This window comes from Carlito syrichta, unplaced genomic scaffold, assembly GCF_000164805.1.
Source record: "Carlito syrichta isolate Samal-C Ts95f unplaced genomic scaffold, Tarsius_syrichta-2.0.1 Scaffold316501, whole genome shotgun sequence".
NCBI lineage: Eukaryota > Metazoa > Chordata > Mammalia > Primates > Tarsiidae > Carlito > Carlito syrichta.
This window is the reverse complement of record NW_007260597.1, coordinates 777,834-795,288: the sequence shown is the minus strand read 5'-3', so window position 1 is coordinate 795,288 and position 17,455 is coordinate 777,834. Positions and strand designations below refer to the sequence as shown.

Here is a 17,455-nt window from a genome sequence, read left to right as displayed (position 1 = left end):
ACATCTCAAAAACAAAAAGCTGCTGGAGAGGGTGTGGTGAAAAGGGAACACTTCTATACTGTTGGTGGGAGTGTAAACTAGTGCAACCTCTGTGGAAAGCAGTGTGGCGATTCCTAAAAGCTCTAAAAATTGACCTTCCATATGACCCTGCAATCCCCCTACTGGGAATATACCCTGAAGAACACAAATCACTCTATAAAAAAGATACCTGCACACGTATGTTTATCGCAGCATTGTTCACAATAGCAAGAACCTGGAAACAACCATGCTGCCCATCAAAAGAGGACTGGATTAAAAAAATGTGGTACATATTCACGATGGAATACTATGCAGCCATAAAAAAGAACAAAATCATGAATTTCGCTGCAACCTGGATGGAACTAGAGTCTATAATACTGAGTGACCTCTCACAAAAACAAAAATCCGAATATCACATGTTCTCACTCATATAATGGACCTTGAACATCCAATGCAATACTATAAGAAAATGACTGATGGTACTGGGAAACTATGGGGGGAGGGGGATGGGATTAACAGTAGCAAATATCTGTTGGGAGATGGGAAAACACTTCTTATCTACAGGGTGCCTGAATGAAACGTCATTGTACACCTAACCCTTAACTGTACCCCACAAAACCATAATAAAAAATACTGATTAATGAAAAAAAAATGGCCATCATTAATAAAACAAAAAACAACGGATGCTGGTGAGGATAAAGAGAAAAGGGAACTCTTCTACACTGTTGGTAGGAATGTTAACTAGTTCAACATCTATGGAAAACAGTGTGGCGATTCCTAAAAGAACTAGAAATTGACCTTCCATATGATCCAATAATCCTTCTGAAAATATACCAGGAGGAATTTAAATCACTCTACCAAAAAGATACCTGCACACATATTTATTACAGCACTATTTACAATAGCAAAACATGGAACCAACTATGCTTCCCATCAAAACAGGACTGGATAAAAAAAAAATGTGGTACATATATATGATGGAATATTATGCAACCATAAAGAAGAACAAAATTATGGACTTCACAGCAACTTGGATGGATTTAGAGTCTGTAATACTCAGTGATTTCTCACAGAAACCAAGAACTGCGTACCACATGTTCTGACTCATAAGCAGACCCTGAACATTTACCATAATACTATAAGAAAGGGATTGGCAGTAGCTAGAAACTGCCAGGGGATGGGGGGCGGGTACACTAATAACGGCACCCGCCTGGGTGCAGTGGCTCACATGTATAATCCCAGCACTTTGGGAGGCCAAGGTGAGAGGACTGCCTGAGCCCATGGGCTCGACATCAGCCTAGGCAGCTTGGCGAGACCTCATCTCTACAATAAATAAAAAATTAGCTGGGCGTGATTTTGCATGCCTGTAGCTCCAGCTACTTGGAGGGTTGAGGTGGAAGGTTCACCTGAGCTCAGCAGGTCGAGGCTGCAGTGGCTGGGAGTGTGTCACTGCCCTCCAGCCTGGGAGACAGAGTGAGACTCCCCCTAAAAAGTGTACCTGATCTGAAACCAGGCAAAGTGGGGACCAAAGGGAGGTCCAAACTTTACCTGCATGATGACCACTTGCATACTTAATCCTGAATATACCCCACATATTTAAAATAAAATTTTTAAAGAGACTTAAAAGAAGAAAATTTAAGTCTACGTCACAGGGTTTTCAGATGAGTTGGACTATTCATCTTAATAAATATTGTGCTTGATAAACACAGCTTTAGGATATCAATCACATTTTGAACTTCTATTTGCCTAATTGAGTAAATGATGAATTAGGAAAATAACTAAAAGTCAAACGTTTTTTGCACTTCCCTTTTTCCAGCTGGAACTGCGGAATCCTTCTTTCTTTATCCCAAATAGCATCATGGGAAGAGATATGCTTCAGGGAAGTATATTCAAGATTAGTAATAACTCTTTGAGTTTGGTCCTCCCCTTTATGGGCTTGTTATTAGGTACATTCTCTTAATGGTCCTTTCAAGCCAGTTGACGCTTTGAATTTGGAGAAGTTACAAAATGTATGAGATAGTCCAAGGAGGAGATTTTTAAAACTTAGAATATCTCCAGAAGTTGTTTGAAAAATGAATGCTTTGCTTCACATATAATCTTTTACATACCATTGTGCTGTAAAAAACAAAACAAAACTGGTGTTTTCAAACTTTTAGTCCTCATACCCAAATAATTTTATGAAATAAATCAAGTCAAAGTGATGACTTATATTATTACACACAAAGGATCAATTTCAAAAATATTCTTTTCTACCAGTGAAAGCTGAAAAATACATCAAGTCTCAAGCTCATGAGTAGCTGCTGCAAGTAGAGTGAGACTGTGACTTATGGGAAATAAATCATATTGAAGTAAGCCATTTAAATGAATGGCAGATTGGTTGTCACTGCTAAAGTTCTTATTGCTTTCAGTGACTTTTATCCACACACATTCTAATTCATCATAGATCTAATTCCACAAAGTGTTTGCAAAGCTATACAGCTGGGTTCTAGACATTCTTCATTTCTAAAGTACCTGCACAACATCAGGTTTATCAAAGCATATATATTTAAACATCCTTACAATATACAGCGAATTCCTAGCATGTTTAGTTGAGAAAATTTCTATCTATGGTTAGCCTTCATTGAATATTGCATCTGAGCCCAAAAGATAGCTTACTGAGCATGTCAAAATTATTCTTAGATGTCCCTAAAATCATCCTTAAATTGTCAGGCCCTAGGTCTTTATATGGCTGCCAACAGTATTCTTTTGCTTCTTGTGAACTTTGGGATACTACTTCCCTTTTCCTATCAGTGGAAGCTAAGTTCTATTTAAAAGGAGGGGAACAAAGATGTTATACTGGGGTAAATAATGGAAGGCCCCTCCTTTCTCTCTCTCTCCCTCTGGCTAAAGTAAGGAGTAAAATTCTGCTATTAAATATGAATATGATAGAACACCACCATAAACATATTGCTGGACCTGAGTTTCTTCTGATAATTGTGCATATATGAAATAAGAGGATATACCTGTGAGTATATACATTCTTACCTAGATACACACCATTTATATGAAGATATCTAGACAGAAATATCTAGACATCTATGCAAAAAACAGGAAAGGATCTCATGGTAGGAGGGAATACAGCAAATACAGTGGCGTGCCACATGATGACTTTTTGGTCATCAACAGACGGCACATATGATGTTGGTCTCCACAAGATTTTAATTGAAAAATTCTTATCGCCTACTAACACTGTAGCCACTGTCATAGCACAATGCACAACTGATGTTTTTATGGTGATGCTGGTATAAACAAACCTGCTGGGCTGCCAGTTGTATAATAGCATAGTACATATAATTTGCATGGAACATAACACTTGATAATGATCATAAATGAGCTCGTTAGTAGTTAATGTATTTACTATACTGTACTTTTTATAGTTATTTTAGAGTGTACTCCTTTTACTTATAGAAAAGAAAAGGTTAACTGTAAAACAGCCTTCAGACAAGGCCTTCAGGAGGTATTCTGCCATAGGAAATGGTGGGTCCATGCTTGTTCTTGCCCCTGACCTTTCAGTGGGATAAGATGTGGAGGTGGATGACAGTGATATTGATGATCCTGACCCTGTGTAGGTCTAGATTAATAAATCTTTGTTTCATTTATTTATTTATTTATTTATTTTAGTGAAAAATCAGGACTTATTGAGAGGAAAGAGAAGCTCCCACGGTGGGAGAGGACCCGAAGAGGTTGCCCAATATATCTTTGTTTTAACAAAAAAGGTTAAATTTTTAAAAATTTAAAATCGAAAATATTTTTTTACAGCTGTGTTTTAGCCTAATGTGTTTTAGCCTAAGTAGTGTACAGTGATGTACTACTGTAAATCTATAGTAGTGTACAGTAATGTACTAGGCCTTCACATTCACTCACCACTCACTCACTGACTAACCCAAGCAAATTCCAGTCTTGCAAGTTCCTCTCATGGTAAGTGCCCTATAAAGGTCTATCTTTTAAAATCCTTTATGCTGTATTTTTACTATATCTTTTCAATATCTAGATATGTTTAGATGCTAAATACTTAGCACTGTGTTACAATTGTCCATGGTATTCAGGACAGTCACTAGCCATACAGGTTTGTAGCCTAGGAGAAATAGGTTACATCATTGAGCTTAAGTGTATGGTCAGCTAGACCATCTGAGTTCCTGTAAGTATATTCTATGATATTCACAAAACAAAATAGCCTAATAATGCATTTCTTAGACAGTATCAATGTCACTAAATGATACATGACTATACTAAAAACTGTGGTAAGGAGATCAAAATATAAGAAATAAAATGTTATGTGACTCACCCATTCACGTCATCTAGTAAGCAACAGCACCTAAAACCCTTGTCTATCTGAACACAAATTTCCACTTCTCTAATCACACTATACCTGTGCTTTTCTTGGCAAATGGAGGCATGAATGGAAGTATTTTCCTGCTGATTTAACTACATGGCTGATTTGTCCCAGGAGCAAAGACTGAGGCACATCTTTGAACCCCTACTTCTCCTTTGTGTGTGTGGTTTCATAAGCTTTACTGAATGTATAATTCCAACAGTGCAGAATCCTGTAACTAGTGTCATCGTGCTCCTTTGACATGATGGTCAAATCTACACAATAGATGCGGGTTAAATTATTGAAGCTTTTTGAGCTTACAGATTTTTCCTAAAAGGTGTGTGTTTTTAAAGAAAATTAATGAGTAGACTGCCTAGCATAGTTCTGATAACTGGCTGAATCAGTTCAAAACTATGAGTTGGATCTTCCAAAATCTGAATGACCCCTCCTCCCTTTTAAAACATGACTCTTACTATCTTTCTAGGCAACCTCCTTACCAGCCTCCTTGCTCACGTTTTTCTCCTTTTGAAAACAGGGAATATATCTATGACCCCACTGGGAAAAACGACAAGCAGACTATCTTGCTATTAATGTGTATGCTGCAATGAATACACAATCAGAGGACAAGAGTTGTTATATGATTCCCTTCTCATGCAACAGAAAACCGATTTACTTAATTGCCTGTGCTTAAGGGTAATGTCATCTTGTCTGGCTTACCATTTTATACTGATAGGAGAATATTAAGTTACTAATGGCATGAGTCAATAAAAAATTCATAGGCCATGAACCAGAATGTTAGAGAAAGAACAGAATTGGCAAGTGATAGCATTAATTTATGAAATTTCACGTTTCAGATACCTGACTCTTGTACAGAGATGACTTTATGCCTTCTGTAGAACCTATCAGTGCTGTGCAAATCAGAATAGTTAAATTATATTATAAACCTGAATGTTCTTAACTCCAAGCTCTTCTGAAAGAAAGCAGTCTAGCTTTCTTTCTAGCTCAGTCCTAGTGAGTGCTTCTTTGCAACTGTTTGATGTATGTTACAATCAAACTACTCTGAATTTTCAATCTTTCACTACATAATTATTTAGCATTAGCTAAGATGGGGGACACTGCATTGGAGAAACTATTATCAACAGCTTACAATTTAGCCGATAAATCAATCACAAACATAATCATCTATAATTATATGGCAAAGGTAATTAATGTTTCAAATTGAATTCTTTATCTAAGAATTAAAGTGAGGAGAAGAGTTGGATTAGAGGAGAAGCCTTTCCCAGAATGGATACATGATCTTTATGAAAGTAACAGTAACATTTTAGCCTTTTAGTCTTCTCATGCTAGCTGCTCAAGGAGGGGCAAATTATAAGAGATTCTTAGTATGGAGTAGAGAACTGGCTGAGAATATTGGTATATGCATTTTCCTGTTGTGATAGAAAAAATTAGTGACCTTTTTTTAAAAAAAATGGACATTTACAGCAAGAGTAAAAGAAATGTTAATGGGCTGTATTGCAATTGGTAGAGTTCTCAATAGTTTTGTATCAGTCTAAACAATTAGAAAAGTAGTACTTCCAAAGTGGAAAATGGAAATGGATAGAAAAAAGAAATGGTACTGCAATTGTGCTTAATTGTGAGTGGTATCTAAACATCTAAATATTCTTTTAAAATGTTTCTTTTTTTCTGTATTAGTTTCCTAGGTCTGATGTAACAAAATAATACAAACTGGACAGTTAAAACAACAGAAATTTACCTTCTTACAGTTCTGAAGACTTGAAGTCTGAAATCAAGGCATTGGCAAGGCTACATTCTCTCCAAAATCTCTAGGGAAAGAGCCTTCCTCACCTCTTCTAGTTTCTGCTAGCCCCTCTTCTAGCTTCTGCTAGCCCCAGGCATACCTTGCCTTGTGGCAGCATCCTTCCAATCTCTGTCTTCATCATGATGGAGCCATCAATTCCTTGGTGTCTGTGTGTTACATGGCATTCTCCTCTCTCTGAATCTATATCCAAACTTCCTTCTCTTTATAAGGACACCAGTTGTATTGGATTAGGGCCTGCCCTATTCCAGGATGGCCTTATAGTAATTTAACTAATTACTTTTATAATAAACCAATTTCTAAATAAGGTCACACTCTGGTATTGGACATTAAGAACATTTGTTTTGGGAGGATACAATTTAGCTCATTACACCATCCTTTTAAATTGCAGAGTATTTAATACATTAATATGCCGATGTATACATATACATATATTGAATAAGAAGTCTTTATTAAATGAATATAGTTGAGCTGACCATCATGCAGTTTTCTGCCTTAGTTAAGCCTACATGTTAACTCCCTAAGGATAAAACCCAGACTTGACTATCCGCCACCGACCTCTTAATCAAACAGAATGAAGCTATCCTTAAGTTAGTGTAAACAGGCCAGCAAGAGAGACTGGTTTTGCAATTCTGGATTCACAGATGTGCTGTGAGGCTTACTGTTAGCTTGGGTGGCTCACCAGCAGCATTGAACCACTTCTTTTTTTTTTTTTTTTAAGCAGGATTTATTGAGAAGATAGAAAACCTCTCCCAGTGGGAGGGGAGACGAGGGGGTTGCCCTGAGCCACTTCTTAATTGTTCTCCTCCAGGTGTCAATTTTTCCTTAAAATCTGTAATTCTATCTCATGTGGAACGATTACAAAAGAGAAGACTGAATGGAATAGAGCATTAGAAAGCATTTGTATTGGGGAACACAGAGATCTGGCCTGGAAGTTCTACTAACTAGCTGAGTGACTCTGGGCAAGTTAAAAAACTTTTCAAATCTTACTTCTAATGTCCAGTGCAATTGTGAGGATTAATTTGGATAAAGCACCTGGACTGATATATTAATTGGGAAGAAACACCTGGATGAGACACTTGGCAAATATAACTTCCTCCCACTCCATTATAAATATGAGGTTGATAATAAACACTTGTAAAAGAAAACTTTCCTTTCCATGAGATACTAACAACAAAATTGTCATGAAGAATAACATTTAATATAAATACAGCATACATCAATTTTAATTAAAATTACAGGTTGAAGTAAATGTGCTCATTTTCTGGTAATTACAAACAAAATTAGATCAAAACAGAATTGTGAACCACTCAACCAGAATCATTCATTTAACAGACATTTCTAGAGCATTGCCTATATGCCAGATGTTTTTTTAGAGGCAATATGTCAAAGACACGTTACTATAAAAAGTATAAGGAAAATGTCACAACTTACCCCACCAACTTTCTCAAAGTGAGAACCATCTTTCTTAAAATCCGTGAGGGCCCCATTGAAATACCAGGTAAACATGATATCTAACAGTGGGTCGTGCTGCACCTGGCAGGGCAAAATGACACTTTCGCCAACAGAAACATCCATGTTAGATGGTGCCAAAGTTATTCTTGTTGGTTCTGTTGGGGAAATAATTTTTAAGTAAAACTTTAGCATTTTTATCATGATGAAAGCAATTTGCACAGGCAGACTGTTCATCTAACTCACAGTGTGTATGGCTGTATATGCATATGTATATACATACATCTATCTAGTTAAAAGTCTTCAACACTAAAACAGTTATTTTGATGTGGAGCTATTATATATTTCACGGGATCCACATATTATTGTTAAAGAAATTAAAATATTTGAATTTATAGGATATGTATGTTTAAAAATTAAAGTCATCTGTAAAAAAAGACTTATAATACAAATTACAAAGTCAATTTGGGCCTAGTTTTTTTGTTTTGTGAAATATAAGTGGAGAAATAGAAAATAATGTTCCCAGCTTTGACTAGAAATGCATTACCATATAAATATAATAGATTCAGACACTTAAAATACTAACATAGATTTGAAAGATATACATAAGATGCTGAGAATAGCTGCAAGAAGAGGGGTGCTATGTGAAAATGTTAATTAATGTCTAGTTTTCCCCAATGTAAATATCCACATGCACATTTCTTTCTTCCTGTCATTCTTCACCACCTACCTTCCATCTATCAATTGCAAATTAAACTTCTCTTGACTCCACTTTCCCATTGCTACTTCCCATTTCTTTGTATCACATTGGAGCAAAAGTCTTCAAAAGAGTAATTTATACATGTTGTCTGTGTTATGCTATTCAATTTCCTCTTTCACTCAGCCTAGACAGGCTTCGGTTCTCCCAGCCAACATGTCCTCATCAAGGTCCCCAACCCTGCTGCAATATCTAATGGTAAATTTTTGGTTTCATATTACTTGCTCTCAAAGGTGTATCTCCTATACTTGATCACTGTCTTCTCCTTGATTCCCTTTCCTCCATTGGTTTTTGGGAAACCACACTCTCTTAGTTTTCTCCTATCATGCTGGTCACTCCTCTTCTGTCTCTTTTTATGGTCTCTCTTCTTTTCCTAAACCTCTTAATATTGGAATGTTTCATGCTCAGTTTTTGATTTTTTAAATTCCTTGTCTTTACTCATTCTCCTAGGGATTTTGGCTAGTCTCTTGTCTTCAAGTACCTACCTATAGGCTAACAACTCCTACATTTATTATCTCTGTCTCAATCTCCCTCTTCAAATCTAGATTCATATATCCAAGTACCTACCTGGCACCTTCACTTGGGAGTTGTTCACCATTACTTCCTTTAGGGTACACAGTAGGATTAAATTCTTAACACTTTTGAAATCAGGCATATGATATGTAAGTAGGTGTTACATGTGGCACTGACAGACAGAAGTGTGGAAAAACTAATGGGTAATTTGGTGTGTCTTTGTTCCCTTTCCATGGTGAATCTATTTAGATTTATAAGGAAATGCATTTTCTAGTCAAAGCCCTTTATTCCTGAATGAGAACAGCATAGCCTACTCATTATGGATTTTCAGCATAAGCAAAAAAATACTACTTTAATCCACTGAAATCTTGGTAAATTCATGATCTGCTTTACAGAGACAGAGCCTCATAAACATCTCATATACAACATGCCCAAACTGAACTACTGATCTTCCTTTTCCCCAAAGCGGTCCAAGTCTCAACCAAGCCCATCACCATTGTTTCGACATCCAATTTTCTAGTTGTTCACCAAACACCCTGCAGTCCTCCTTGCTTCTGTTCTTTCTCTTAGATCTCACATCCAATTTGTCAGCAACTCTTGTTGACTCTACATGCAGAATATATACATACTCTAACCCTATCCCCTCAGTATCTCTTTGGTCACTCTCGATTGGGTCATTATCCCCTCTTGCCTGCTTGACAGGGATAACCTCCTGAGACCTCACTACCTTTGATTTCCACATTCTCTTCTCATTTTAAAAGGTATTTTATATCATGCCATTCCTCTGCTCAAATCCTTGCACTGGCTCCACTCCTCAATCCAGCTGAAAGATAAAGCCTTAACAAAGTCTATAAACTGTCTGCATAACTGTCCCCAAGAAATCTGTTGGTTGACATCTTCATCTCCATAAAATCTCTGTCCACAAACCTCTTCTTCTCAAAGAGGTATACTTTGATCATTCAGTGTCTGATGCTCTAACTTACTTCTCCTAGCTACTACTTGAAGACAAATGACTACCTGAAATACACTCCCTTTTACTTTCTTGTTTGCAATTTTTTCCTTCTAATAATTTTCTTGTTTCTTATTCCTTCTGTTTACTTTCTTTCTGACTTTGGTGAGATATGATTCATGCGGGCAGTCTCTCCGACGAATGTGCTCACTGATATAGTTCAAGAAACTGGCACATGGTGGGTGCTCACATTTTTTCATGAATGAAGAAACAAATAAAATATATTGACAACTTTAAGCGATTCTTATTGATATCATGTTATTTCTTGGACTTGAACATCTCAAGAAAAGATCAATTATAAATAAAAAAAGAGAAAGTACACCTAAAAGATCTGACATAATAGAATTGTACTTTAGAATAAAATAAAAAGAGACCATCAATATATGCTATTTTTAAGTCTTACTGCCCATTGTCCCAGCACACTGACTAATATGTTCCCTGTTTAAACTGTACTCTGCTAACGAAATATTAAGAATTGTTCCCTTGACTTTCAGCTGTCAACAAAAACATAAGTGCAAACACAGGTTCTACACTCATAGTGCATGGCACATTGTGAAAAACATACAATTTCTTTGACCATAATAATATACCTCACAGTGTTTCCTTATGTAAAGCAATATTTAAGAAATGCACCTACCTGTAACAACCAAGTGTGTTGTGCCATTTGCTTTCCCAAACTGGTTTTCTGCTGTGCAGGTATAAGTTCCAGCATCAGCTTTAGTCACATTGGCTATTCTGAGTCCTCCATCTTTTAAAAAAGAAATTCTAAAGGAAATACAAATAAGATGATTAAATGTATAACAGCATTTTTTTTTCAAATACATGGGTTTTACTTATTTATTTATTTTTAAGCAATGTGTTGCCTTAAGCTAGTATTTTGAAGGTATGATCAACCAGCCCTTAGCCTTCTGGGAATAAGGAAATTGAATGAAAATTCATACACACAGACTAGAGTGAGAAAAGATGTTCTACCAATTCTAACTCTGCATGATATTTTTGTGCAGCATTACTTAACATTACACCTCCATTGGGGGATGCATTTATCAAATAAGTATGACATATTTTCCAAAAATATATGCTGTGGTAGATTATTTATGGGGTTACCCTTACCACTTTGGAGAAAATAAAATGTAGGCATGACATGATTTTAAAAACAAAGTTGAAACAGTATATGAGAAACAAGAAAGCTGCTGGTCTTTCATTATGAACTGAGAGAGTCACATTCAACCCAATAAAAATCCAAATTTTAAAAGAACATTTGGGTGGTTACCTGTAAGCTAGTGCAAAGAACCTGGACAACTTAAATTAACCTTACTGTAGGGTTTCTGTACATACACTCAGAGTAAAAGCTTTAGCATCTAATTAAGGGAACATAGCTGAGTGTCTTGCATGTGCCTGATACCACGGAGAGTCCCTGGGAATATAGACAGAGCAAGATAGAAAGTCTCCACCTTTGTGGAAATAATATTCTGGTGAGTGGCACAGACAACAAGCAATTTAAAAAGCAAATATGAGAAGATCTGACTTTTGAGGAGTTCTCAGAAGGAGATAGGGGGATAAAGTAGAGAGCAATTGCTTTAGGAGGTGTTCCCAAAATAGGGTGCTTCAAAAAAGCCTCTTAGAAGAGGTGTCATGTAAACTAAGAAAGAAGAATGAGGGGGATTAACCTATCATTAATCTCATCCCTGTATTTTTATTGTCTAACTTGTCTACCCATAATTATATTCCCTTTCTTTGAATTCCTAAGGTCATTACTGTTCATACCATGTATTTAACATGTAGAATGCCTTTTATCTTTAATGGCTCATACCTTTGATATGTGAGTGCTATCTCTATGAAAATGGGTGGTAAACTTAAAAATATTTGTAACGCCATTGTTAACATGACATCATATATGTAAACCCAGTGTCAGCATGGCATCATATATGCAAACCATGATCAACAAATACCTCCAACTTTTGGGTCATTCAGGAGAGTAAACAGGAAAGAAGCTGAGGACATTAGTCTAGAGTGGAGAAACTGACTCCACCTGTAAATATGATCATGTTTGTTGCAAAACTTTTAGGTGTGTGCCAAAAATATCATTATAAGCTTATGTATCAAAAATGTAAAAGATATGGAATTTATGTTATATGTGTATATATATATATTCTTTTATAGACCGTTACTTACTTTCATTTGCATTCTGATTGCACGTTCTTGAGTAAGAATGTGGAATCATCATGGTGGAATTATAGAATTAGAGCTAGCACACAGGTTCATAATCCTGGGTAGAGCTATGTTTGTTGTTTATGTGATCTTTTTTTTTTGTTTCTTTCACAAAAAGGATTGAGAGCAGTGGCCTAGAATATTAATCATGGAACACATAGCATTACATTTCAACTTGAGAAACTGCATAGAAAGGTTAAAAATCCCAATAACTTTTCTAGCAATCTGTAAAAAAAAAAAAGGTGCAATATCTGATATCCCTCAAGGGACCCTGAAGGTTGAAATGCATTTTGTTGGGTACAAAATGCAAGCCCATCACTTTCCTGGAAGAGATAATCAAAAACCTAAAAAAATCATTTTTATATCTTAACCTAACAGAGAACAATTTTTAAAAAATGACTATGTGTTAATAACCAAAAGAGGAATCCCTGCACAGAACTAAAAATGAATAAAACTTTAGGATATAAACTGGAAGTTTTGAGGAACATGGTAACAAAGAAATTTAAATCTGGCTGGGTTGTGGCTCATGCCTATAATCCCAGCACTTTGGAAGGCCAAGGAACCCTTGAGCTCAGGAGTTCCAGGCTGCAGTGAAGTTTAGCAACTTTAATCAAGCAAACTTCAAATCAAGCAAATCATGACCATGTTGAAATGAGGAAGCTTCAAAGGCAAGACCTAATACCTTAATAGTCATATAAAGACTCCAAAGCAAATGTATTGCCTCTCAAAGAATGCAAACTCTGTGTGTATTGTAAAATTTTGAGCTAATTGGATATTTTCTTCCTAAATTGGTTCTTCCAGTAAATTCTAAGAGGCCCACAGAGTATTTCGCACAATATAAAAATAAACAATATTCAGCAAATGGACAGAGTAATCGTTTCTCAACAGAAAACCTTCAATAACCCATGCTTCCCTACAGAGACTCAAAGTGAAAATTTTATACCACTTCACTATAAATGAAATTGCTTTCTAAGCTTTCTGAGAACAAGTTTTTCTGCAAATGGGTAGAGTTGAAAATGCAGATAACAATGAGTGACTCTGGTCTTGGCACAAAAAGTTAAATGACGATTTATAAGATTAACATTCAGAAATGTGGCACTCTGGTTTGCTTTGAGAAATGTGCCATGTAAATCACTGTGGCATTTTCTTTAATCAGTTTTATGATCTACCTTCATATGTATGTTTTTATTGATCTTTTCTTTTGTGGTAGAAGATCAATTATTTCACTTAACTTTGTGCAGTCTATGAGTAGTTTTGGGATAAGTAAATGTAATCACTCTAAGCTGCTCTAATGGCCCATGCTGTAATTTGGTGATGGCACTGCATTTATGACTGTTAGAAAACTATTTGCTCAAAAAGTGTACTGTTGTCTAGGCAACATTGACCTGCACTTGATGATGACATTTAAGCATCCACAATAACACAGTATGTTTTAGAATGGGAAAAGTATGGAGTATTATGGAGGCAAAGCAGGATTTATGAAAATATTGTTTTTCCCCTGCTTATGCTCTTCCAAATATTATGGCAATTTATTCAACTGGAATTTTAACAAGCACACTGCAACTCTACATTTTTTTAGGAGGCATATCTCAGCAGAGATGTGATCACATGAGATCGTAATGATTAAACTGCTATACAGAAAATAACAAGGCTATTTTGGATGGCACTTCCTGAGTACATTTTCTAAGAGATGGATGCTTACAATTAGCAGTAAGAGAAAAGTACTCACAATGCATATATTACAGAATAAATAATGACAGTCAAGAAAAGCAAATACATATTGATGAAAACATATGAGAAAATAAGCGTCAGAGAAAAAGAGCATATAAGTCTACGTGCTCATTTATAACTGCTCTCACCCCCACAGGTTTGGCGGGATAACTGCTCCCCCTTGAGTTCAAAGATTATCTGCAAATAGTATTTAGGCAAATAATATTCAGCTTCTCATTCTTTTACCTATACCATTTTGGCTTTCATCTTATAAATTCAACAGTGTTAGTTTAGTGATTTATTGGTTAGCAAATCTCCAAGGAAAGGAGAAGAAGCAGAGTGGAGAAGATTCAGCAGTTAATTATTGTAACTTCGAGTAAGCACCAGGCTCGTAATAAGCAGCTTTGTTATTTTGTTGAACACACAAACTCCATGGAACAGACACCTGAGATCCTAAAGAAGAAGGACCTTGGCTTCACTTGATTGCCTAGAGAAACATACTGAATTCATATCAATTAATATGTACTACTATTTGTAAGAAGAGAATCAACATTAAAGGAACATTTTAACTCCTATAAGATATTTCCAAATGCATATTATCATGACAAATGTATCTAGAGCTCAATTCATTTTTGTGACAGTGACTCAATAGTTTTTCCTTCTAAAATGAACTAAACCAGAAGAAAGGCCCCTAAAAAGGGATTTTTGCAATCTAAATGATTATATACAACTATTCATTTAAGTAATTCACGAGGCCCAGACAGCAATCCATTTGAAACATTTGCATCCTTATATAAAGGAGTATTTGCAAAAAGTATAAATACTCAGATGCATGAGGTAGTAGCACAAGCAAAAAAAAAAAAAAAACAGACAACTGAGACAAACAATTCTCTGACGGTTTATATATTAGAATAAAACTTCAAAGGGGATAATTACTAAGGTTGAAAGCCTCCCTCTCCATACTTGACACTATCCTTTTCTGCCTCAGAGATAGATTCATGAGTCTAATTAATGAAAATCAAAATGTTGGCTTCATTACTTACATTACAGATAAAGCTGATTCAAAACTGCTTAGGTGAGCAACAATGTTTTCCCATTACTTCATCCCAGAATTAGGCAGACAACTTCCCTGGCACAACCACTGGTACTCCCCATAAAAGCAAACCCCCTTATTGCATGGTAAAGAGAACAGCAAAATATTTTCACTCTCCCCATGCAGGCAGACAACAAAAAAGACGGGAAAGAGCTGAGCTACAATGCCAGGGTCTCTCACAGAAACTCAGGAGTCAGACACGTTCTCTGGGGACAGGCCAGAGAAAGATCCAACAGGAATCTTCCAGCAGGAATGCTAAAGTGTAAGATATTTGCATTATACGCATGAGGAAAACTTCATCAACTCAAAGGAGATAGAGGATGCTAATATTTTTCTGGCTGCCAGAATTGATTCATCATTCTTTGGGAATGATCACTGATCTTCCTTTGAGGAATTCTTTTTTCCTATTGTGTGCAGTCTTGGTAGGGCTACGAATCATGGTTCCCTGTCCTAGTCAAGTCGTGGGGTAGACACATGAATTAAGTTGGTATTTTTCAAACATTACTGTGCACTAGTCACCTGGAGGACTCCTTAAAATACCCACTGCTTGGTTCACCACCAGACAAGGTCTGGGATGGTGGTGCAAGAATTTGCATTTATAACAAGTTCCCAGGAAATGTTGGTGCTGTGGATGCAGGAACTGCCCCTTGAGAAACAGCATTTTAAGTTATGTCCATTGGAATCTCCCTCTCCAGACTTTGATTTGCAATAAAAAGACAAAACTAATGATTAGTGCACTCATCATTTATTCCAGAAACTGCTCTGACAAGATGGTACAATGTCTGACGCCAAGATTTGTGGAAGCATCCAGTTTCTCATCTATTCTTAAGTCAGGCTGGGTAACTTATCTAAGAATTCTGAGCCGGGCTCGGTGGCTCAGCCTGTAATCCCAGCACTTTGGGAGGCTGAGGTGAGTGGATTACCTGAGCCCGCGGGCTCGAGACCCGCCTGGGCAACTTGGCGAGACCTCATCTCTACAATAAGTCAAAAATTAGCCGGGCGTGGTAGCGCGCGCCTGTAGTTCCAGCTACTTGGAAGGCTGAGGCAGAAGCATCGCCGGAGCCCAGCAGGTCGAGGCTGCGGTGACTGGGAGCGGCCACTGCACTCCAGTCTGGGTGACAGAGTGAGACTCCAACTCAAAAAAAAAAAAAAAGAATTCTGTATAACTCCTTTAAATTAATTCTCAGCTAGAGTTCACAAATCTGTAAAAGATACAAGCTATAAAATACTGTTGGTTTGTACATAATATTTTTTCAATAAATATTTGTTGTTTCAATAAATATAAAGAATTTAGAAACAATCTTCTATGTAGAGAGGACAAGTTTTTAACACAAATCAAGAGTGGTCTAACAGACACCGCCCTGCTGCTGAGTTCTTGCAAGATAGTTTAATCACTTTATTCCAATCCCAAAGTCAACCTCTTTTATTAATACCCATCAATATTTAAGTAGTTCATTTATAATCTTATGCAGTATTTTTAACCTTTCTAGGACACAAATTCTTTGAGCAGCTGAAAAATCTTAGAGCCCTCTCTGCAGGACAAATGCATGCAAACACACACACACACACACACACACACACACACACACACACACACACACACACAAGGGCACGCAAAACAGAAGTTTTCAGGCAGCTGAGGAAGCATCAGATTATCTAAGTTTCTATGGGCCTCAGATTAGGAAGGCCTGCTAGCAATTCAGTTCATCCACTGACACAGAAGTATGTTTGGACATTTTGTCTTAGATGTTTCAATGTTAGTACTTATAGAAATGCCCTATTGAGATTTTCTTTTATAATGACTGTACATTTCATGACTGATTCCTGAAAAATTATCTTAATTATCTTGCATAAAAATAGAGTGCCAGTGTTGCATAGCTCAAGAGCATGGGTCTTGGGTCACACTTTTGTTCATACAATGGAGTTAGTCCCAGTCTATTTTCCAAGAAAAATCTCAGTTCTGATATCCTGAACTTTCTTGTCCCTCCTCCACACAGAGGGTTGACTATCATCTATTCAGGCTCAGGTTCTGGTGAGCCAACCTACCTTCAATAAGGTAATATAAACCTTAATCTAGTTCAATAGACTCTTTGAACATTTGACTCTCCACTTACACAGCGGTACCTTCTCTGTACCCCAGGTTCTGGACACTGAGCATAAACTTAATGTGCATTTTAAGTTTATTAAGAACATGCACGTGAAAAGTAACATTCATGAAAGTTAGCTAAAAGTAATTTGGCCTATTTACTCCTCAAGAGTCTTGTGTCTTTTTTTTTTTTTTTTTTTTTTTTTAGTTGGAGTCTCATTCTGTCACCCAGACTGAGTGCAGTGGCCACTCCCGGCCACCACGGCCTCGACTTGCTGGGCTCCAGTGATCCTTCCGCCTCAGCCTTCCAAGTAACTGCAACTGCAGGTGCGTGCTACCACGCCCAACTATTTTTTTTGAAACCTCATCTCTACAATAAATCAAAAAATCAGCCGAGCGTGGTAGCGCATGCCTGTAATTCCGGCTACTTGGAAGGTTGAGG

General features: G+C 36.8%; 1 protein-coding gene across 1 annotated transcript in view; it reads right to left on the bottom strand.

The window, feature by feature from the left end:
- Positions 1-17,455, bottom strand: part of CNTN3 (contactin 3) — a 262,835-nt gene that overhangs the window by 60,932 nt on the left and 184,448 nt on the right. The window contains exons 11-12 of the mRNA XM_021707315.1: positions 10,554-10,681; positions 7,620-7,795 (exon numbers count right to left, since the gene is read on the bottom strand). Of these exons, the coding sequence (XP_021562990.1) occupies positions 7,620-7,795; positions 10,554-10,681 (304 nt within the window). The remainder of the gene's footprint in view (positions 1-7,619; positions 7,796-10,553; positions 10,682-17,455) is intronic.